At 47.4% G+C, this 21,987-nt stretch overlaps 1 protein-coding gene across 2 annotated transcripts in view; it reads right to left on the reverse strand.

Moving 5' to 3' along the window:
* cad (carbamoyl-phosphate synthetase 2, aspartate transcarbamylase, and dihydroorotase) overlaps nucleotides 1–21,987 on the reverse strand; it is a 46,744-nt gene that overhangs the window by 14,056 nt on the left and 10,701 nt on the right. For both annotated transcript variants that reach the window (XM_030345302.1, XM_030345301.1), the window contains exons 4-28: nucleotides 16,857–16,999; nucleotides 16,634–16,775; nucleotides 16,244–16,415; nucleotides 13,530–13,715; nucleotides 12,460–12,569; nucleotides 11,874–12,016; nucleotides 11,428–11,559; nucleotides 11,060–11,293; nucleotides 9,957–10,178; nucleotides 9,588–9,776; nucleotides 9,252–9,376; nucleotides 9,036–9,169; nucleotides 8,578–8,690; nucleotides 7,974–8,138; nucleotides 7,746–7,831; nucleotides 7,355–7,601; nucleotides 7,110–7,208; nucleotides 6,784–7,008; nucleotides 6,363–6,545; nucleotides 5,592–5,810; nucleotides 5,116–5,283; nucleotides 4,626–4,808; nucleotides 3,524–3,628; nucleotides 3,185–3,430; nucleotides 1,920–2,001 (exon numbers count right to left, since the gene is read on the reverse strand). In XM_030345302.1, coding sequence (XP_030201162.1) covers nucleotides 1,920–2,001; nucleotides 3,185–3,430; nucleotides 3,524–3,628; nucleotides 4,626–4,808; nucleotides 5,116–5,283; nucleotides 5,592–5,810; nucleotides 6,363–6,545; nucleotides 6,784–7,008; nucleotides 7,110–7,208; nucleotides 7,355–7,601; nucleotides 7,746–7,831; nucleotides 7,974–8,138; nucleotides 8,578–8,690; nucleotides 9,036–9,169; nucleotides 9,252–9,376; nucleotides 9,588–9,776; nucleotides 9,957–10,178; nucleotides 11,060–11,293; nucleotides 11,428–11,559; nucleotides 11,874–12,016; nucleotides 12,460–12,569; nucleotides 13,530–13,715; nucleotides 16,244–16,415; nucleotides 16,634–16,775; nucleotides 16,857–16,999 — 4,053 coding nt within the window. The remainder of the gene's footprint in view (nucleotides 1–1,919; nucleotides 2,002–3,184; nucleotides 3,431–3,523; nucleotides 3,629–4,625; nucleotides 4,809–5,115; nucleotides 5,284–5,591; nucleotides 5,811–6,362; nucleotides 6,546–6,783; nucleotides 7,009–7,109; nucleotides 7,209–7,354; nucleotides 7,602–7,745; nucleotides 7,832–7,973; nucleotides 8,139–8,577; nucleotides 8,691–9,035; nucleotides 9,170–9,251; nucleotides 9,377–9,587; nucleotides 9,777–9,956; nucleotides 10,179–11,059; nucleotides 11,294–11,427; nucleotides 11,560–11,873; nucleotides 12,017–12,459; nucleotides 12,570–13,529; nucleotides 13,716–16,243; nucleotides 16,416–16,633; nucleotides 16,776–16,856; nucleotides 17,000–21,987) is intronic.

The raw sequence follows: 21,987 nt of genomic DNA on the forward strand, positions 1-21,987 counted from the left end.
GTCTCCCCCGCGATGAGGGGGCGCATGTTAGCGTCTCCCCCGCGATGAGGGGGCACATGTTAGCGTCTCCCCCGCTATGAGGGGGCGCATGTTAGCGTCTCCCCCGCGATGAGGGGGCGCATGTTAGTCTCTACCCCGCTGTGAGGGGGCGCATGTTAGCGTCTCCCCTGCGATGAGGGGGCACATGTTAGTGTCTCCCCCGCTGTGTGAGGGGGCGCATGTTAGCGTCGCCCCCGCGATGAGGGGGCGCATGTTAGTGTCTCCCCCGCGATGAGGGGGCACATGTTAGTGTCTCCCCCGCGATGAGGGGGCACATGTTAGTGTCTCCCCCGCGATGAGGGGGCACATGTTAGTGTCTCCCCCGCTGTGCGTGTGTGTCTGTGCGTGTGTGTCCCTCGTTCATGGCAAGGGGGAGTGAGTGCTGTGTAAAACCTGAACTGAAGGACATGTTTGATTACAAATAAAGTCGTGTTGGCAGAAGGTACCTGTGTCAAAAAAATAATAATAATGTAATCCCATATAGAAATGCCTCTGATCTTGATATTTTTTCATGTCGCTTTGGATAAAGGCATCTGCTAAGAAACAGAACCATGTTTCAGTTAAATTCAGGGTTGTATAGCCAATGCAAAGATTGATAGTTGAGTGTGGATGAGTTGAGTTATGGTTGGAAAGAAATCAAGACACTGAACATAGAAACCATCCACTTCAGTCTCTCGTCTTCACTTAATTGCACAACCTTTGAACAATCATCTGTTTTCTATAGGTAAGATCAGGGAGGTAGTTATGCCTTTGAAAATGTAAATCAGTCAATACTAGAGAAAAAGCTAAACTGTAATACCTTCCAAGCTGTAGTGGTGTCACTAGCTGTAGTACGGTAGAAGTACTGAAGTAGCTGAAGTAATAGTGGTACTAGCTGCACAAACGATATGCCAATGAAAGGTATGTATTGATTGATGTTTGTAGAAAGAAATATAATAAACCCGCCTGTTCTTTTTAAAACCAGCCGAAATTGAATCTACTCGCCTAATGCAAAAAAAAAAAAAAAAAAAGACCAAAGACTGCCCAATCTGGCAAAACTGCCCACACGTCCTCGCGCTGTAGAGTCAGAGTAAATCAATGAGACCAACTGAAAGCAAGCCGACATGGAACTTAAACTGTGATTATGAAAAATGGATAAAGATCATCGAAATTCTGTTTTCTGATTATTTAAGATAGAAGTGTCTAGATTTGTTAAACCTTTGAAAAAAGATTAACGATAGAAAATTGACCCAAGTTACGAAGTCTATGGTATTAAGTGTCAGAGAATGGGCTGACAGCTCCGCTTTCCTCCAATCGACTTCCATTGTAAAGAATAATAAAAATGTCAAGAAGTATAAAGTTTACAAATATGAAATATACATTGCCCAGATGTATGGATCTAGTCCTTTGTGACAGATGTTGAATCGAAATCGATTGGTTCGGTAGTTTTGGCCACATTAATTGCACAAGTTTGGTCGGAAGAATAATAACGGAAAAGGGATATCAAGATTGTGCATTCCTATGCACAATAATTATATATGAGCACACATTCATTAAACCATTGAATTCAAAAAGTATTCTGCAATAAGATGCGTCTTAAGGTTGATGTAATGATACTTAATATGTATATCAATATGATGAACTTCTTATCAAACCACAGCAGCCAGTAGACTGAATGAGTTGTGGTCCTGCACCCCTCTGGGGTTAAGAGTCAGAGCATCAGGAGGTGAACCTTATTCTAACAGTGAGTCCTGCACCCCTCTGGCTCTGTCTTATTCTAACAGTGAGTCTTATACTAACAGTGAGTCTTATTCTAACAGTGAGTCTTATTCTAACAGTGAGTCTTATTCTAACAGTGAGTCTTATTTTAACAATGAGTCCTGCGCCCTTTGGCTCCTCACCCGGGAGCCGCACCAGCTTCTGGGAGGTCATGCAGTCGATGTGGGTCTTCACAGGAGGGCTGCGGCCGATCTGATGGAGGGCCTAAAGACACAGAGCAGGTCAAAGGTCAGGCCTGGGCGTTCTATGACAAGGTTCAGTCGTTTGTGTATTTGGGAATACGTTTAAAAGTTTAAATACTTAAGTACCGTATTTGTCCGAATATAAGACGACCCTGATTATAAGACGACCCCCGTTTTTCCACACAAACATTTAGAAAAAAAGATTTGCAGACCACATTTGCAGAACAAAGAACTTTTCTTAATAACAATATTAAAAACACAGTGAATTAAACACTTGTTATATTAATGACAATAATAATAATAATGCCAGTAAAGGCCACGGCACTTTCAAGGCAAAATATGTACAGTATGATTCAAAATGAATATCAAGCAACATTGTGAATATTTTTAAATAACTGAGAAAATACAGGCCACATATTTAACTAAACTTAACAAAAATTCGCCAAATTTCTCCTCCGATGTGACGTATCTCTATCCCTCACACACGTCCTCTGCCCCGCTGTGTTCGCTCTCGCTGTCATCGCTCCCCAGCTGCTCCGCTTCCAGCGGCTCCTCCCAAAGCGCGTTTTCTCTGACGTATTCAAAAACTCTCAAGGTTAACCTCACTGAAACGACCACTTTGAGGACCACGGTAGGATTTGTGCTGACTGTTGGCATCTTTGAGACGTTGTTTTGGTGCTCGCCATCTTCTTACGTTACACTCCGTGACCCCGAACTTCTTGGCAGCTTGGCAGTTGTTACTTGACTCTGCCTTATTGACGACCATTATTTAAAAATTGGCATCATAGCTCCACCGCTGTTGTTGATTGACCTGACCCACTTTTGAGCCACTTGTCTCTAAATGCCTGTCTTTAAACACCGGTAACGGTCTGGTTGTTAAGGACGCTGGACTACTTCTTCCCGGAACCAATTCCTGGCGCCACATGTGGCCGCGAATGTGTATTGACATTTAAATGGAGAGGCGAAGAAGAGAAACTGCGCTCTGAATACTAGACCCCGAATATAAGACGACCCGACTTTTTTGGACCTATTTCTAGGGGAAAAAAGGCCGTCTTATATTCGGACCAATACGGTATAAGTAGCAGTTTAGGCCGTAAGGTAGTATATGTTGAAACAAAGTATGAAGGAGGAGTTGAGATTGGAAGTTTGGAAATTCCAATGCAAATTAAATAACAAGTGTGACGGCTTTGACGACACGAGGTCACCTGAACAAAGAGCTTGGTGCACTTGATGTCTATGATGAGGGGGACGGAGTAGTCGATAGCCATGCGGCGGGTCCGGTAACCCTTGGTGACGAAGGAGGAGAGGCGTCGGCCCCCGCTGTTTCTCATGGAGAGGTTGATGACCAGGTCGAAGTGGTTCTCCTCCAGGTAGTTCATAATGCTCCTCTGCTTCTCTTTGTTGGGGATCTCACTGACCTCCTCCTCGAAGGGCCAGTCCACGGCCTTCACCTGGGGGTCACATGCAAAGGTTAACATGCTGATACATGCTGCCACTCTATTAAACATATCGGTTGATGAAGGCAGACAACCATTCAGTGTTACCTTAACTCCATGTTCATTGTAGAAGTCTGCAGTGCCCAGGCTAGCGTACAGATCATAGCCCATACTCTCCAACGCCTGCACCGTAGGTAGCAGCTCACTCTTATTCTACACACACACACACACACACACACCAGTATTTTTGTTAGTCTTACAGTTGTGCAGCAGGTTCCACTTGAGATAGTATAATAGTTAAGATAGTATAAAAACTGTCAGGAAATACCAGGTACTACAAGTCATCGGCCGATAATGTTAAATGTAACGTATTCTTGTGGTTTCTAAATTATTACAGATAAATGTGGCGATTATTCAAAGCCAATATTGCGTCAATCTACACCATTATCGCACTTATGACGTCCATGTCTTAGGACGTCAAAGGTTAGGACTCCAGAGTATGGTACTAGGTTAGAACTCTGGTACTGTGTACCTGGTACTAGGTAAAGCCCCCGGTACTGAGTACCTGGTACTAGGTTAGGACTCTGGTACTTAGTACCTGGTACTAGCTAAAGCCTCCAGTACCTGGTACTAGCTAAAGCCTCCAGTACCTGGTACTAGCTAAAGCCTCCAGTACCTGGTACTAGCTAAAGCCTCCAGTACCTGGTACTAGCTATAGCCTCCAGTACCTGGTACTAGCTATAGCCTCCAGTACTGGTACTAGGTAAAGCCTCCAGTACCTGGTACTAGGTAAAGCCTCAGTACCTGGTACTAGCTATAGCCTCCAGTACCTGGTACTAGGTAAAGCCTCAGTACCTGGTACTAGGTAAAGCCTCCAGTACCTGGTACTAGGTAAAGCCTCCAGTACCTGGTACTAGCTAACGCCTCCAGTACCTGGTACTAGCTAAAGCCTCCAGTACCTGGTACTAGGTAAAGCCTCCAGTACCTGGTACTAGGTAAAGCCTCAGTACCTGGTACTAGGTAAAGCCTCAGTACCTGGTACTAGGTAAAGCCTCAGTACCTGGTACTAGGTAAAGCCTCCAGTACCTGGTACTAGGTAAAGCCTCAGTACCTGGTACTAGGTAAAGCCTCAGTACCTGGTACTAGGTAAAGCCTCAGTACCTGGTACTAGGTAAAGCCTCAGTACCTGGTACTAGGTAAAGACTCGTACCTTGAAGCTGCCGATGGACAACAGGATGTTCTTCTTGGGGATCTTGAAGCCGGTGGAGAGCATAGCCTTCAGGTAGGCCTCATAGCGGTTCTCCCCGAAGCAGGCCACCTCTCCAGTGCTGGCCATCTCCACCCCCAGCACCACGTCTGCCCCCGCAAGCCGGGAGAAGGAGAACTGGGGCACCTGGGGAGGGTGAGCGAGAGAAAGAGGAAGAGCTATGGCTCAGTCATGATATTTGTTGGCTTCGAATGATATTTGTGCAAGTGTGCAACCGTACAGAATGAACCGGCCCATCTAGTGTTTCCCCATGCAGACCTCTACAGCTCTGCACTGACACAGAGAGGACACAGCATTCAGTTCCAAGGTTGTTAAGGTAATTGACTTAAAGTCTAATTTGTGGAACTTCAGGGGAAAGCCCTAACCCTAACCCTGTAGAGGAAGTCTTAGTTTAGGACAAAGATAGGTGTTGACATTGCCCCAGCCCTGTTACCTTGACTCCGACGACGCCCTTTCCCCTCATGAGGCCGATGGGCTCCACCTCCTCCCCCATGATGACGCGCGTCGCCAGGGCAACCAGATCCACGCCCAGAGTCTTGGAGACAAACGGAAAGGAGCGAGAGACGCGGACGTTGCACTCGATCACCTTCAGCTGGTCGTCCTGAGGTGAGAGGGTGAAGATGCACTCAGCCCAGGGAGAATAAACTGGACACACAAAGCCCCCTTTGGACGGAGGAAGGCACCAGCTCAATAGGGAACAAAACCTTTCTGTTGAAAAGCTTAGACCTACAGGCAACATCCGTCTCTGAGCATCCCTCATTCACCCCCATAATTGATATCCACTAATTTTCTACCTCATCAAATCTGTGTTATATGATGCTACGGTTCGTTGGCACAAACCTAGTACCAGTTACACAGTATAGTATAGTCATGATTGATATTTCCACGACAGTGTGTGTGTGCGCGTGCCTTGGCTATGAGCTGCAGGTTGAAGGGCCCTGTGACCACCAGCTCCTGGCCGATGGCGTGCACGATCATCTTGATCCGTTCCATGGTCTTGTGGTTGATGTCCTGGGGTGGGGTCACCAGCGTGGCGTCCCCGGAGTGCACGCCCGCGTTCTCTACATGCTCCGACACCGCCATGGCGATCACCAATCCGTCGCACGCCACTGCGTCTACATCGATCTCCTGTGGAAGTTAAGCATTCTGTTTCCTCGCAGTACTTTGGGTTGTATGAGAGGTACTACACAAAGTGTATTATAAAGAGTTAAATATGATGCAAGCGTATTGGACCAGTCCAATATGGATAATATTATGGATCAAGTATTGATGGTTTACCTTGCACAGCGTTCCGTCCCCAATGACAAACCTTTGATTTATCTTATAACCTTACTGCCACGCAATTAAATAAAAACTACGGAATGTAGACCGCAAGCCTTCAGGAAAGCTCCATTGAAGCTTTGCTGTAACTGAGTGAGACCAAGGTGTGGTTGGGAAAGCCACTGACATCCACACAGCATTAAATCATTAGTTATTTTGCAGTTAAGCTTTTTGAGTTATTTAAAAACACTGTAGAAATTAAAGGATCCAATTATCAATCGATAAAACGCAACTCCATAGCAGTGATCTTCACCGGTGATGTATTTGGGCCAGCGCTAATCCAATGCACATCTCTGGGACTTTTTCAAAAGAGAGAGATTACAAACGGCCTGAACTCTGTTCAGCCGTGCTCCAGCTCACCTTGGCCTCCTGGATGAACTTTGAGATGACAACGGGGTACTCCTTGGAAACGGCCACGGCACTGGTCAGGTACTTCTCCAGGTCACTGTCGGTGTGCGCCACGTTCATAGCCGCTCCACTCAGCACGTAGGAGGGGCGCACCAGGCACGGGTAGCCCACCGACTCACAGAACCTCATGGCAGACTGGAGGGAGAGGAGGAACTTAACAGAACCTCATGGCAGACTGGAGGGAGAGGAGGAACTTAACAGGAGGGGATTCTCTGCATAGTTTTAATTAATATCCCTAGTTTGCACCTGGGTCTGTTATGATCATGTCTCCCATGCGCCATTAAACCAAATCCTGATCAAGAGTGTCTGAGTGGTCAAGGGAATCCAGGTTTGGTTCCTAGCAGATCCCCATACAGCCACCCGACCTACGCACCTCTGTGTCAGAGAGCTCCTTCCAGCGTGGTTGGCTGATGCCGATGGTGTCCAGCATGCGGGAGAACTTGAAGCGGTTCTCGGCCGAGTCGATGAACTCCGCCGTGGTGCCCAGGATTCGGCACTGCTGGCGGTGCAGCGCCATGGCGATGTTGTTGGGCAGCTGGCCGCCCATTGAGAGGATCACCCCCTCTGGGTTCTCCAGCTCGTAGATGTCCATCACTACCTGGGGTGGGCAGGAGAAGGAGCGTTACCAATGATGCACGTCGCGTCACATACAGAGATCTACCTATAGATGGCTTCAGAGGGACACCCTGTAGAACATACCTCAAATGAGATCTCATCAAAGTAAAGGCGGTCGCACATGTCGTAGTCCGTGCTTACAGTCTCTGGATTGTAGTTCACCATAATCGTCTTGTAGCCCATCTACAGTTCACAACAGAAATACGTTTTTTTTTAAATGTCATGTTATTTAAGAAAACATCTGGATACAAATAAATTGATTAAAAATATTCTTCATCCCAGACTGTCCCTTGAAGATCAACCAGTCAGACTCTGGATGCAGGCCTCACTTTGCGCAGCTCCGTGATGCAGCCGACTGCGCACCAGTCAAACTCCACGCTGCTGCCGATGCGGTATACACCGGAGCCAAGCACCATGACGTGAGGCTCTTGGAAGGCCACGTCGCTCTCAATGCCATTGTAGGTCAGGTACAGATAGTTTGTATGGGCGGGCCATTCGGCTGCCACCGTGTCAATTTGCTTCACCACGGGCAGTATCGACCAATCGTGACGCAGCTTCCTCACTGCCAGTTCCGTGCTGCAGGACGAGAGAGCTCTCGATGGGTCAGAACGGGGGATCGGGATTGGTCAGAAATAGGTGGAAACTTCGAGGCATGGTATTTACTTGAGATGGAGCAAAACAAGAGAACCTCTGTACTAAAATGGAAGGAAGGAGACACACCTCTGGACAGCCATGGCAATCTGCTTGTCAGAGAATCCCAGCTGCTTGGCCTTGTGCATGACGTCTTGGGGTATGGTGCACTCATCCTATCAAACACAGGCCGACAAAACAGTGATTAAGTCTTACGCATACAGTCACTGCTTGAATGTTACCAAAAGTTGTACATTTATACTGCAAGTAATGCTACAAAGTATTTTAAAACAAGTCAAAATCCAAGGCATGAGCTACCTGGTTGTAGGTCTCCAACAGGCGTTCATGGTCAGCTATGTTCTTCATCTTGTTGAGGAACCAGCGGTCGATCTTGGTCAGGTCGTACAGGTGGTCCACTGTGTAGCCGGCCTTCAGGGCTGACGCCAACACAAAGATCCGCTTGTCCGTCGGCATCTGCAGCTCCTGTCAGGTTGAAGCACCGCCCACAGTCCAATGAGTCTCAGGGGTTAGCTCATTCAACTATTTAAGTCATGTAGCAGATGCTTTTATCTAAAGCAACATGCAAGTTAGGCATAGAACCAAGAATACGATCAAAATGTAATCAGAAATACAAGTTAGTAACAGTTGCAATATACATGATATGTTTATCGTTCCAATAGATAAGTAACATGAAACATGAGCGACAGCACGTGTTACAATAGTGCAAAATACATGATCAACATTTTCTTCCCTCTTATTTAAGGTTTATTTGAATAGGGACGGATACAGAATCATAGGCAAGCGGCATCCGATGTTTGCACCATAGTATTTCTAGCCAAAGCGAATTTAAGACACTTGTCCATATTTGGGCTTTTGGCAAAATTTCAAGTGATCTGGCACCATAATTGTCCCCTTTACTTACGGACTCCGAAGCCGGCCTTATGGTGTGGTCAAAGCCCACACAGTTCTCGTCCACCATCCTCAGTGCTTTCTGGAAGGCCTCCTCGAAGCGCCTGCCGATCGCCATGACCTCACCTGACGAGACGGTTGAGAAGACAGTGGCAGTGTTCACTCTGCCACGGTGTGAGGCGCCCATCGAGGAACAGAGCCAGTGACCGTGGCGCAGCGGTACCAACTCTCAGGGCCCTAGGATGGATCCAGTCACTCTTGACTTAAATGGCTTCCACTCACATCGTTCAACAAGAGTCAACATTAGTGGTGATTAAGAGTCCAAATCATAAGGGGGTTCATATACGTTTGTATACAGAGGGCTGCACTAGACGCTTCCATAAGCATTTCCTCAAACAACACATACTATCAAATATCAAAACCCAAGTGCCTCAAACCCAGGCCTTTGAGGCCCAGGCTGGGGGCTCTTACCCACGCTCTTCATCGAGCTGCCTATCTTGGTGGACACCCGGAGGAACTTGCTGAGGTCCCAGCGGGGGACCTTCACCACGCAGTAGTCCAGACTGGGCTCAAAGTTAGCCGTGGTGGAGTTGGTGACAGAGTTCCTGGAGGTGAACAACATGGTTTATGATCGCACTATGCAGAAAGATGCATGGTTTTGTTTTGTTCCTGTGCTAAGAGACTCACTTCAGTAGAGGGAGAGGAATCCCCAGGCCCAGTTTAGCGGCCACGTAGGCCAGAGGATAGCCAGTGGCCTTACTGGCCAGCGCCGAGCTCCGAGACAGACGGGCATTCACCTCAATGATGTAGTACTGAAGAAGGAAAAAGGTTCTGTGGTTATTTATCGGGTCATAGCTGTAATACAGGCCTCACGCATGATAGAACATGTTGCAATCATCTAGAACACCTAATTTTTCCCGGGGAAGAATAAAGAACTGAACTCCAGGCTAACCTCCCCCCTCCCCCCCCCCCCCGTGTTCACGTGTACCCAGAGCTCAGGTGCTGCTGTGAGCCCCCACCCACCTGCTCAGACTCTGGGTTGAGGGCGTACTGGATGTTGCATTCTCCCACGATGCCCAGGTGTCGGATGACCTTGATGGCCGTGTTCCTCAGCATGTTGTACTCATAGTCGTTGAGCGTCTGGCTTGGAGCCACTACGATGGACTCTCCCGTGTGGATGCCCAGGGGGTCGATGTTCTCCATGTTGCACACCTACAAACAGCAGCAAACGCATACATATGAAATACATGTACTATATACATCGCATTGCCTAGGTCTGAGATAACATAACATACAAATGGGTATTGATATTTTATGACATTTATTTTATCTAGTTTTTCCGCCTCTTACAGAAATGTGTAATGTTTTGTATTCAAGATAGGGAAACCTTACCGTGATACAGTTGTCGTAGGCATCTCGGACCACCTCGTACTCTATCTCCTTCCAGCCTTTGAGCGACTTGTCCACTAGGACCTGTGTAGTGTGGGCGAAAGCCGCTGTGACCAGCGTGATAAGCTCCTCGCCGTTGTTGGCGAAGCCAGAGCCCAGTCCACCGAGAGCAAACGCTGAACGCACCAGCACCGGGTAACCCAGCCGCTCTGCAGCCGCCAGCGCCTGGGAGGAGGAGACACAGAGAGAGAGACAGACAGGGGGAGAGAGAGACAGACAGACAGACAGACAGACAGACAGACAGACAGACAGACAGACAGACAGACAGACAGACAGACAGACAGACAGACAGACAGACAGACAGACAGACAGACAGACACAGGGAGAGAGAGACAGGGAGAGAGAGAGAGAGGGACAGGGAGAGACACGCAGGGAGACGGACAGGGAGACAGACACAGACCGGGAGAGAGAGAGAGACAGACCGGGAGAGAGAGACAGACAGGGAGAGAGACACAAAGGGAGAGAGACACACAGGGAGAGAGGGATATACAGACAGGGACAAAGAGGGAAGGACAGATATACAGTCAGGGAGAGAGACAGGTTTACAGTCAGGGAGAGAGACAGGAGGGAGACAGGTACACAGTCAGGGAGAGAGACAGGTTTACAGTCAGGGAGAGAGACAGGAGGGAGACAGGTATACAGTCAGGGAGAGAGACAGGTATACACTCAGGGAGAGAGACAGGTATACAGTCAGGGAGAGAGACGGGAGAGGGACAGATATACAGTCAGGGAGAGAGACAGGTATACAGTCAGGGAGAGAGACGGGAGAGAGACAGGTATACAGTCAGGGAGAGAGACAGATATACAGCCATGGAGAGAGACAGGTTTACAGTCAGGGAGAGAGAGCGAGAGAAAGGGGAGGGACAGAGCAGGAATGCGCATTAAGCCATTGCAACAGCAATATTACTAAAGATATGGCAACACAATAATTAAACAGCACATCATTTTGTGTGTATCCAGTGATGCACTGATTCAGCCAGATGCTTAGGAGCCCCCGACTAACCGCTCTAGGAGAATCGACACCACCACCCCCAGGTCTCCCTCACCTGCTCCACGGAGAGGGCCGCCTCGCTGGGGGCCACGTGCTCACTGATCTCCTCCATCTTCTCCACAAACACCTTGCGGTCCTCCGTCATCTCGATGGAAGCCACGGGCGTCCCCAGCACGCGCACCGCATACTTCTCCAGCACCCCTAGCCGGGTGAGCTCGCAGCCGCAGTTCAGCGCCGTCTGCCCGCCGAACGTCAGCAGGACGCCGTCGGGCCTCTCGTTCTTTATCACCTGTCGGGGGGGGGGGGGGAGGGGGGGGTTAAACTGTCATTAAACTGTGTGGACCCGAGCCTGCGATAAACTCTGAATCTGTTGTAGCAGCCATCATGTCACGGTTCAAACAGCCAATCACAGGCCGGGCTCACCTGTGTGACGTACTCCGGAGTGATTGGTAGGAAGTAGACCTTGTCGGCAAGTCCTTTAGACGTCTGCACGGTGGCGATGTTGGGGTTGATCAGCACAGTCTGAATGTTCTCCTCCTTCAACGCCTTGATCGCCTGGAAGAGGAGAACATCATTAAACATTTGTGGAAACACTTGAAACAAATGCACATTTAACACAAAACCGTTCTGCCACAACAATAGAATTGTGGGAGTTGTTCTCAATCAAAAAACGTTAATAATTGAATCACGTTCGCACGCCCGGTTAAACTCTATGCATTTAGCTCTGCATAAAATTTTGCACATGCAAGAAGGGTCGATTATTTATAGACATTTAAAAAATCAAGTGTAAATAACCTTAATTCATTGTTACTACCATTCACTACAACTTTCGGTCATGAGACGCATGAGCTGCGAGGTGAGAGCATTACCTGGGACCCGGAGTAGTCAAACTCCCCAGCCTGGCCGATGGAGAGCCCCCCAGAGCCCAGAATCAGGACCTTCCTGGGCCGGACAAAGTCCTCTGGCTTCTGCGACCCAGGGAAGGTCAGGTGGTCGGTCAGCCTCTGCTTTACTGGAACACAAGAAGGGTTTCAAACTCCATTACAACAACACTTTCATGCCGCTACAGTCTAGATTGCTTCCCTCTACGCATCGGTGCCAGGGAACTGTTGGAGACAATTATAAATGATGGATTACTAGCTGTTTAATGAAGCTTATAACCACAGTTTCAACTTTTTGTGGTTGCAAACGTATTAAATAATGTAATTGTATTGCCTGATTCATAATGTCTTAAATTGCACCTACTGTGACTGCGTCTATCCTTTATATTTTCTATTACACAAGGGACGGGTTGACTTGGTAGCGCTGTGCTTTACACTAGGTTGTCCAACCCTCCCTGGTCATCATTATAACAAAGATTTATATTTTACTTTTGATAAACAAAGTAATACACTTTCATATACCAAATATTCCAGGTGCGTATTTCTGTTGATGTGAACATGAATTTGTTGTTACCAGATGCCCCCGGCCGTCCCTCCTTGTGGTCGCGGACCGTGTCGATGAAGACGTCAAACAGACCCACCAGGTCGGTGGGCCCGGCCATGTGCTCCGGGTGGAACTGGACACTAGGAAACAGAGAGAAGGTCGCTAGGAACATCGGTCATAGCAGCAAACAAGTTATAGAAAGAACGCAGAACTCTGTAGAGGCAGAAGAATTCTACCTTAAACATTCACAAAAAGGATTTAAGGAATTGTTTTTGTGTGTTGTCCACACATTAGTGTTTGTTCTGAGGTTGAATTACATCCAGACATTGTGGTCATGTGAAGAAAAAGGAGGAAAGAAACATCTCTGGAAATAACCTCTGGTCCAGGCTAGTGGTGACTGTCCCAGTACCTGGAGAACCTTCTGGGTCAGGGTCCCAGTAGCTGGAGAACCTTCTGGGTCAGGGTCCCAGTAGCTGGAGAACCTTCTGGGTCACTGTCCCAGTACCTGGAGAACCTTCTGGGTCACTGTCCCAGTACCTGGAGAACCTTCTGGGTCACTGTCCCAGTACCTGGAGAACCTTCTGGGTCACTGTCCCAGTACCTGGAGAACCTTCTGGTCTGTCCCAGTACCTGGAGAACCTTCTGGTCTGTCCCAGTACCTGGAGAACCTTCTGGTCTGGGTCAGTGTACCTGGAGAACCTTCCGGTCTGGGTCAGTGTACCTGGAGAACCTTCCGGTCTGGGTCAGTGTACCTGGAGAACCTTCCGGTCTGGGTCAGTGTACCTGGAGAACCTTCTGGTCTGGGTCAGTGTACCTGGAGAACCTTCCTGTGAGGGTAGTGCTATGTCCCGGTACCTGGAGTACCTTCCTGTGAGGGTAGTGCTATGTCCCGGTACCTAGAGAACCTTCCTGTGAGGGTAGTGCTATGTCCCGGTACCTAGAGAACCTTCCTGTGAGGGTAGTGCTATGTCCCGGTACCTGGAGAACCTTCCTGTGAGGGTAGTGCTATGTCCCGGTACCTGGAGAACCTTCCTGTGAGGGTAGTGCTATGTCCCGGTACCTGGAGTACCTTCCTGTGAGGGTAGTGCTAGTCCCGGTACCTGAAGAGAGGCTGTGTGTTGTGCACGATGCCCTCGCTGGTCTGGTCGTTGGCGTTGGTGAAGAGGACGTCCCAGTCCGTGGGCAGGGTCAGGGGGTCCACAGCGAAGCCGTGGTTCTGGCTGGTGATGAAGCAGCGCTGCGTGCCCTTGTGGATGCAGGGCTGGTTGTGGCCTCTGTTACCATACCTGAGGACGTAGGGGGCGGGGCTCATTACACCTGTTAACGACGGAACTGCAGCCAGTGGTACAGACCACAGGGGAACCGTCCTACAGAGGACCATATAGCAGATTGGCTAATGGTCAATCAGCATCAACTTTCTGAATTAACCCGTTCAAATACTACAGGACATCGAGATCTGTAGACCTCCAACCCCAACTTTAAACCACACGTAACACTCAATATTGAATCCTAATATCGTAATATTAACAGTCGCACTAGAGAACATCACAAAACATATCACATCGACACTCAAAAAACTTTGCAACTCATATCTTGAGGACCCTGTCTAATCCCATCCCAACGGAAGGAGAAAGTTCACACATCTGCCGAAATGTCCCACACACAATCTAGTCCAGCATGACAGCATTCACAAACTAAGGGGATTTTTTCTACAAACCAAGCACTCCCGTCATGCGACTCCAGATAAGGGCTATTTCCCATCAATAATGTCTGTGAATGTTTTATTGTGGCAGTGGTGGTGGTGGGGGGGGGGGGGGGGGGGGGGGCTTTCTCACAATACACACCTTGCGACCTTGCAGTTGTATTACAGTCCAAGCAACAATTCTTCAAGACTGTTTTAGGAGGCCACACACACAAACACTGTCCTGAGTTCTCATAACAAGAGGTGGTAGTCTCTGAGGACGAGCCCTGGGCCGGCCTGATGAGGTACAAGCTCACATTCACAGCACATTGCTCTGGTGTCTTGGGAGGTGGGGGGAAAGAGGATTTGAGGAGGGCTGCTACGTTTACATTCAGGTCATCTGGCATACGCTTTTAGCCAAAGCCAATTCCAACCATTCATATAGCTACTGCGCAGGGTTCAGGAGAAGGGCTTCGTTATCCCTGTGTTATGACGTAGCAGAATACTCCACAGGCCATCTGACTCTGGGCTTACATCTTTATCTAGTTTGAAAGTGCATAGATAATAATTCATAATACTCTTGATAGGTATTCCACATGCAGCCTCAGCCACTGATTCGCAGTGACATGTCAATATTACCCATTACAAATAGGTAATATGATTTCTCAGAAATACAATAGGTATCCAAGATTGTGCCTGCCACACTGAAGCCCCGTCACTAGGGGTGCAACGGATCACAAAACTCACGGTTCGGATTGTGTCACGGTTTTTGAGTCACAGGTCGGATCATTTTTGGATCAACAACAAAAAAGATAAGACAAATGTGACTTTAAATAAAATCTTCAAATGTGTCAAAACAAAATAAAGTGACAAATTAGGTAATAATCCTGCTTCTTTTAAGCATAGTCAATTTTTTTAAAAAATTGCAGTCTGAGGCATTATTCCTTCTTTTAACATGGATAGTAAATAATCCCTAACCCTGGATTTACAACTTCTGCATTGCCTGGGGAGAGTTTAGAGTCTACACTCTCCCCAGGCAATGCAGACATCCTCATCTTCTTTTTTTTCATCAAGTATGGTAGCGAAATACAGTTTCTGTCGTGTTTTATTTGTCATTTTGTAAATCCATTGATTTCGGTTGGAAGACTCACTGCTCATTGCAAGGGGGTTGGTTGTAGACTTTTCGCTCGGTTCTAGCCCTACTGTTGATACGGAGAACCGAGCGAAAAGACTACAACCAAACATAAATGTGTCCGGTTCCAATGGGATTTACGGAACGCCAAATAAAACACAACAGAAACTGTATTTCGCTACGATACTTGATGTTGTTAATACCGGAATTGTCCTTTAAACATGCGCTGATCACGTGAACGCACAACTTTTTTTTTTTTTATCAGCCGATCTGCAGATCACTTGCGTCCCAAACCGTGAGGGTTGATCCGTACGGATCACGGGAAACCCGTGAACCGTTGCACCACTACCTGTCACCCATGGAGCGAAGCCGAGATGTGGGGACTGCTAAGAAACAGACATCTAAAGAACGAAGAGTGCAGGATTTCCGGTATGGAGTAAGGAGGTTTGATAGATAGGATGGGGCCAGATTATGAAGTGATTTATAGACAAGGAGAAAAATTTGGAATTGAATGTGGTAGTGGACAGGGAGCCAATGCAACTGCTGGAGGATGGTAGTGATGTGAACCAAGGACCAGATGTGGGTGAGTAGTCTTGCAGCAGAATTTCAGTTGAGTTTACGGAGGGGCAGAGTTTGAAGGTGCTTTTTAGATGAAAGAAAGACTTTTTGGTGATTATTAAGATGTGTGAATCGAATGAGAGAGTGGAGAGCAGTATTACACCCAGATGTGAGGTGATGAAATAGCCGGGGATAGATAACTTAAGATTTCCTATTTTTTCCCCTAACATTTTTCAAAGTGTTAAGGGTGGAAATCAGAATAGCTTCAGTTTTATCTCGTCATCCAATTAATGGCGTTTAAGGAGCAGACCAGGTTGGATAAAGACAATATGTGGGCAGGCTTGATGTGAATGTAAATCTGAGTGTCATCTGATTAACAGTGGAATGTCAGCCCATAGTGTTGCATTGTATTGTGTTGGTGTAAGTGAGAGAAGAATGCTGACTTCATCTTGAAGGTCTTGGCACCGATGACCAGGGAGAGCAGCTGGTGTCCCAGGCAGATACCGAACACAGGCTTGGGCTGCTCGACACACACCACCTTCCTCACGTTCTCTATGGTGGCCTGGCAGAACTGGGGGTCGCCCGGCCCGTTGCTGATGAACAGCCCGTCAAAATCTACAATGGATTTAAACATGGAAGGTGAGGTGGGGGGTGGGGGACTGTGCTGATGATCACTGGTCATTACCAGTTCATCTTCGAGCTGTTCCACATTTAATGACATCAATGGGGATCACGAAACAATGAACCTCACTCGCATTCACTTATCTGACTTTGACATAACTAATCTCCAGGTCAATCTGACGGATTGCCCTGGGCGGCTGTGACCTGCTGACCTGTACTGTCCAGAGGGTGGTCCCAGGGCACCACAGTGACGCAGGCCCCCCGCTCTGCCAGGCAGCGGATCTGGTTGTACTTAATGCCGCAGTCCACCGCCGTGATGCGCAGACGACCCTCTGCGTTGAACACGCGAGGATCCTGGAGATCATGGACACAAATCATGATTAAGAGAGTGAGAGAGAGAGAGTGACAGTGAGAGGGAGAGAGTGAGGGACTGACCTTCATGGAGACCTCCCTGACCAGGTTTCTCTGGTCAGGGTTGTCCATGGGAACGCTGGACTCAGCGGTGCCGTCCATCACCAGCCGGCCAAGCAGGGTCCCCTTCTCCCGGATCTTCTTGGTCAGGCAGCGGGTGTCCACTCCTGAGGTGGGATAACAATGACCGCAGATCAGCCACAGCTTTCACCCATTTAACCTCTGATCCTTTTGAGAAATGACTGTTTTGGACAGTAAACCCAACCGACATCCTTTACATAGTGGTGAAGGCAAGGGGAGCCATCCAAGTTCTTAAAAACGATTTACATCAGCTGTGATGCAGCATATTCCCACAAGGTCAAGAGCATACAAGAAGGGGCAATTTACGTGCATTGTAATCAGGGGTGGGAATCTCTTGGCACCTCACGATTCGATTCCGATTATGAGCTCAGCGATTCGATTCTGAAGCGATTATCGATGCAACAATTTTTTTTATGTACATTTCCATGCGTGATTTTCAAAAATATATATGGTATATACATCTGGGTTTGCTACTCAGAGTTTGCTAATCACTTCCTACTTTTGTGAGGATCATTAAAGACATCAACAGATGTCACAAATATGACTTCCTATGAACAATGCAATAATCAATGCAGCTTGCATTATAACACAATATGGAAGCATGTAAAAAATAGGTTTCTAATCTTTCTTTTATATGTCATTAAAGGAAAAGCTTCTCTTGAATTAGAAGGAGTTCTTGTGTCTGGCTGTGAGTTTGCACGCATGCTATGCGTAGGCTGAATCGCAATCGTGTCAAGACAAATCAGATTGGCCAATACACTGAAGATAAATTCAATGATTTTAAAATTACAAAAATTATCCCTCTCTGGCGAACAGAATGTTGCAGCAGGCAAAAAGGGTTAGGGTTGTTGTTTTTTATTCCGATTATTAATTTATCTGCATCGAGACGGAATCGTTCTAGCAAGAATCGCGATGCATCGAAGAATCGATTATTTTTCCCACCCCTAATTGTAATGGCCACAACATGAACCTTGCCTTTCAAGATGCCATTTGAAAAATTAACACATGCCGAGATTAGGGCTGTGCGATTTGGCCTAAAATAAAATCTAATTTTTTCAAACCAAACCCGATTTATCGATTAAAGGTCCCATGACATGCTATTTTATGCATTCTTTAATATAGGTATTAGTGGGCAACTAACAGTATTCAAAGACGTTACCGAAATTCAGCCGTGGTGCAGAGTTACAGCCACTCCGAGCCAGTCGCACATTGAGCTTCCCCCAAATACGCTGTTTTGGCGTCTGTAGCTATAATGCAAATGAGGAGGAGGGAGGCGGGTCAAGGAGGAGGGTGGGGGTGTGGCACTGAGCAGCTTGTAGCCACGGTACCATGCGCTCCGTTTACAGTGGATGTATCGCAGTGGTTCTCAACCTTTTTTGAGCAAACGCCCCCCTGCAGGGCTCCAGAGTGCGCCTAATTTGGGCGCACATGCGCCTAGAATTCGGGGTAGTGCGACCAAATATTTTATTTGGGCGCACCGGTGCAACTGAAAATGTATGGTATAATTATTTTTTTTATACAGAGCAGTCTATTCATAATATTGTAATGACCACGGAAGAGGCAGTGAATGAAGTATTGATTAGACAGCGATTTATTAGATACCTAATAAACCGTTGGAACACGCAAGACCGGTAACAATAGCAACGCCGGTAAACAATCCCGCGAAGCACAATCCAGGGCCCTTTACTACGAAGCTCTATTAGAGGGTTAGTGAGGTATGTTGAGCTGAAAGCCTGGGTTAGCTGTTCCATGAAAGTCGATCTCTTTAAGCGTCGCTGTATCACCATGGTGACTTACGCTCGCCACCAAACCTGGTCGGGAGCAGCTTTTCAGCGAGTCTACCCGGAGATCGGCTACTTATATCGGCGTGCGCAGCTTCCTAGCCCCTCCTCCGATAATGGCGTCACCATTTGTGGGTGTTCCCATGGACCTCGGCACACTTATCGTACAGGCGTCTCTCCGGAGACAGTGTTTTTCGGCACAGAACCGATCCCTTGGCATTGTCTGACGATATTCTTTATGAGAGATACAGATTCGGCATTTATTTAAGGCATTTATATTTAATGGTCAAAATATTATTAATCAATGACGTAAATATCGACGGTGCAACCGGTGCAGCTGCCCGGTTGCCCCCCCCCCCCCCCCCCCCCCCCCCCGTCAACAACTCAGCGCAAGGCAGGCACGGTCTAAAGCCCGCCCCACCCCCCATCAACAACTCAAAACTTGGGTGCACCATAAATACGTGCTGGTGCACCCAAATTAAAAACTTAGGCGCACCCAAGGAAAAAGTTAGTCTGGAGCCCTGCCCTGACCTTACCCTGATTCTCTGGCGGCGCCCCCCCCCCCAATAATAAAATAAAAATAAAATAACAACCCCACTCACACTCGTGTTATATTGCTTAAAGTTTTCAGTTCATCGTTTTTCATTGATTTTGCGTTGGTCCCTAATAGCAATGAATGACCTCCGAGTCGGTTTTGGTACAAAAAAATTAATGAATATTCATGACATGCAATTAAACTTCCAGAGAGAGCGAGAGCGAGAGCAGAAATGGTTGGATTGGTTGAACGCAAGTTTTAGCCACTGGGGGACCATAGGCAGGCTAGGGGAACTCATATTTATGTTTCATGTCATGTCATTAAATGTTGGTCATGTGACAATAACTAATTAAATACATAATGCAATATTGTTGACGAATAAAAACAGACAGCTCAAGGCATTCCATCATGAAATCGAGGTAAGTCAAGACATTAACGTAACTGTACTTAGCTTTAGACGTTAGCTTTAGATGTACAGCAGTTTCGAACCGCGCCTGCTGGCTACTATTTCGTTACTCTGCTTATCTCTCCCGCTCTGCCTCCAGCTCACACACACTCTGACCCGGCCACCCTTCCAAAATTACAACAGTTCGATTTTCCAGAGCCTGCATCTGTCCTGACATTGTGTATACTCCTGTGCTAGATTCCAGAAAGAGTATCAGTGAAGCAAGTCCTGCCCAGGAAGATGGACAAGCCAACTAGTGTTCAGGATTTCTTTGCCACAAGGATGTACAACAACCACTCCCCAGAGCAACGTACCAAAGAGGAGGGGATAGCGCAGTGGATAGGTCGCACAGGAGTCCCAGCACGAATTGTTGAAAATGGACAAAAAGTTAAAAGTGCCACAAAGACTTGCAACTTTTAACTTAAAATGTACAAAGAGAAGGAAAATATCAAACAAAACCTGGCCACAGCATGCAGAATAACTACAGGGTTGGATATTTGGACTAAAAAGGGGTTTACAGCATCCTTCCTGAAGTAAGCACCTGTTACTTCAACCCTGAGGACAACAAGGCTCACCACAAACTCCTGAACCTGAAGGAGATGGTTCACACTCACACTGCAGAGTTGAGTAGTACACTTATAGAGGAGTCAATGGAAGAATGGGGGATCCCCAGAGAGAAGGTCCTCACAACAATGCCTGACAATGGCAGCAATATGGTGCCCTCATTCCAAACACATGCAGATGTTGCAAGTGCCACAACTTCTGAATAGGACTCCGAGGCGGAGCACGACGGTGCCAATGGTCACTATGAGCAGCAGGGAAGGGGGGGTGAAATGATGCTAGAAATTCATTCAGCATTTATGAAACTAGTCACGACTTAATTTCATATACATGTTGAGGCTGTCTGAGTCCCACCAGACAACTGCTACAAGTGCTGAGGTTGAGGAATCCGGTATGGAGTATTGGTTAACTCAGCGTTGTTCCACTGCGTTTCCAATAGGGGTGTGCCAAAATATCGATACTGCGACATATCGCGATATTTCGTCTTGCGGGACATTATCGATATGCTGACGCCAAATATCGATATTCAAAGGTCCCATGACATGAAAATCTCACTTTATGAGGTTTTCTAACATAAAAATGAGTTCCCCTAGCCTGCCTATGGTCCCCCAATTGCTAAAACTTGCGTTTGGTGTAAAACGAGCACTAGCTGTTCTGCTCGCCTTTGAAAAAACGGAGGCTCAAGTGCGCTGATTTGGAATGTCTGTATTCTTGACGTCATCAGGAATCTCAGCTCCTCCCCTTACTCTGCCTGGCCCGCCCAGAGACGTTGGCCCGCCAATGAGACTCGACCGTGCGAGCGCCACATGTGTGTGTGTTTGTGTGAATATACACACTGTAACGCAAGTGTTTCTTGTCGGTTCTTTGACGTGTCTTGTATTTCCACAACGAGACTGTTGTGGGGGTTATGTTATCTCAGCTATGGTTGAGAAGGAATTGGGAGAAAGGAACTTTGGCTTTGACTGGCTGAAGTACATGAACTGCGTCATGCCGCCGGTTGCCGCGAGGCACCATCGCCCGGCAGCGGGCAGCCGGCAGCCGGCAGCGCGCGGTTCAGTCGACTTCAGGTTGATGTGAAAGTGGAAGAACCAGAGACGTCGCAGAACCCGACAAAGTCGTTTGTGATTCATTATATCGTCTCGAGGCGCACACCGCTTTTGGCCGTGATAATATGTATTAAATGATATAGATTTCTATGGATTATATGATATTATTTAGATATAGATATATATATCGCAAGTGTTGTACACTTCCTTGTTATTTGGATAACCGTTCTGTCGGACTCTCGTCTCTGGTATTTCTACAACGAGACTCGTATTGGGGGATATCTCAGCCAAGGTTGAGAATGAATTGGGGGGAAGGAACTTTGGCTATGACTCCCTCAAGAACATGAACTACGACATGGAGGAGAAAGGGATTGTTGGCGGCGAATGTCTCCAGCTTGAGACCCGCTGAGGGACCACCGCCGGAGGCGGAGGTGCCTAAGCGCTGCTCGGGAACAATCCCTTTCTCCTCCTTGTCGTGGTTCGGTCTACTTCACATTGATGAGGACGTTGAAGAACCAGGAACGTCGGAGAACCCAACGCGGTCGTTTGAGATTCATAATATCGGATCACACATCTTTTGGCGGATATAATATATATTATATAGATATCTATGTAGGCTATATGATAATATTTTGATATAGAGCTCCAGGACTCCCGTGTGTTCTAGAATATTTACAGAACACGGCTAAAGGCTGTGTGCGCCTCG

This window comes from Gadus morhua, chromosome 21, assembly GCF_902167405.1.
Source record: "Gadus morhua chromosome 21, gadMor3.0, whole genome shotgun sequence".
NCBI classification, from domain to species: domain Eukaryota; kingdom Metazoa; phylum Chordata; class Actinopteri; order Gadiformes; family Gadidae; genus Gadus; species Gadus morhua.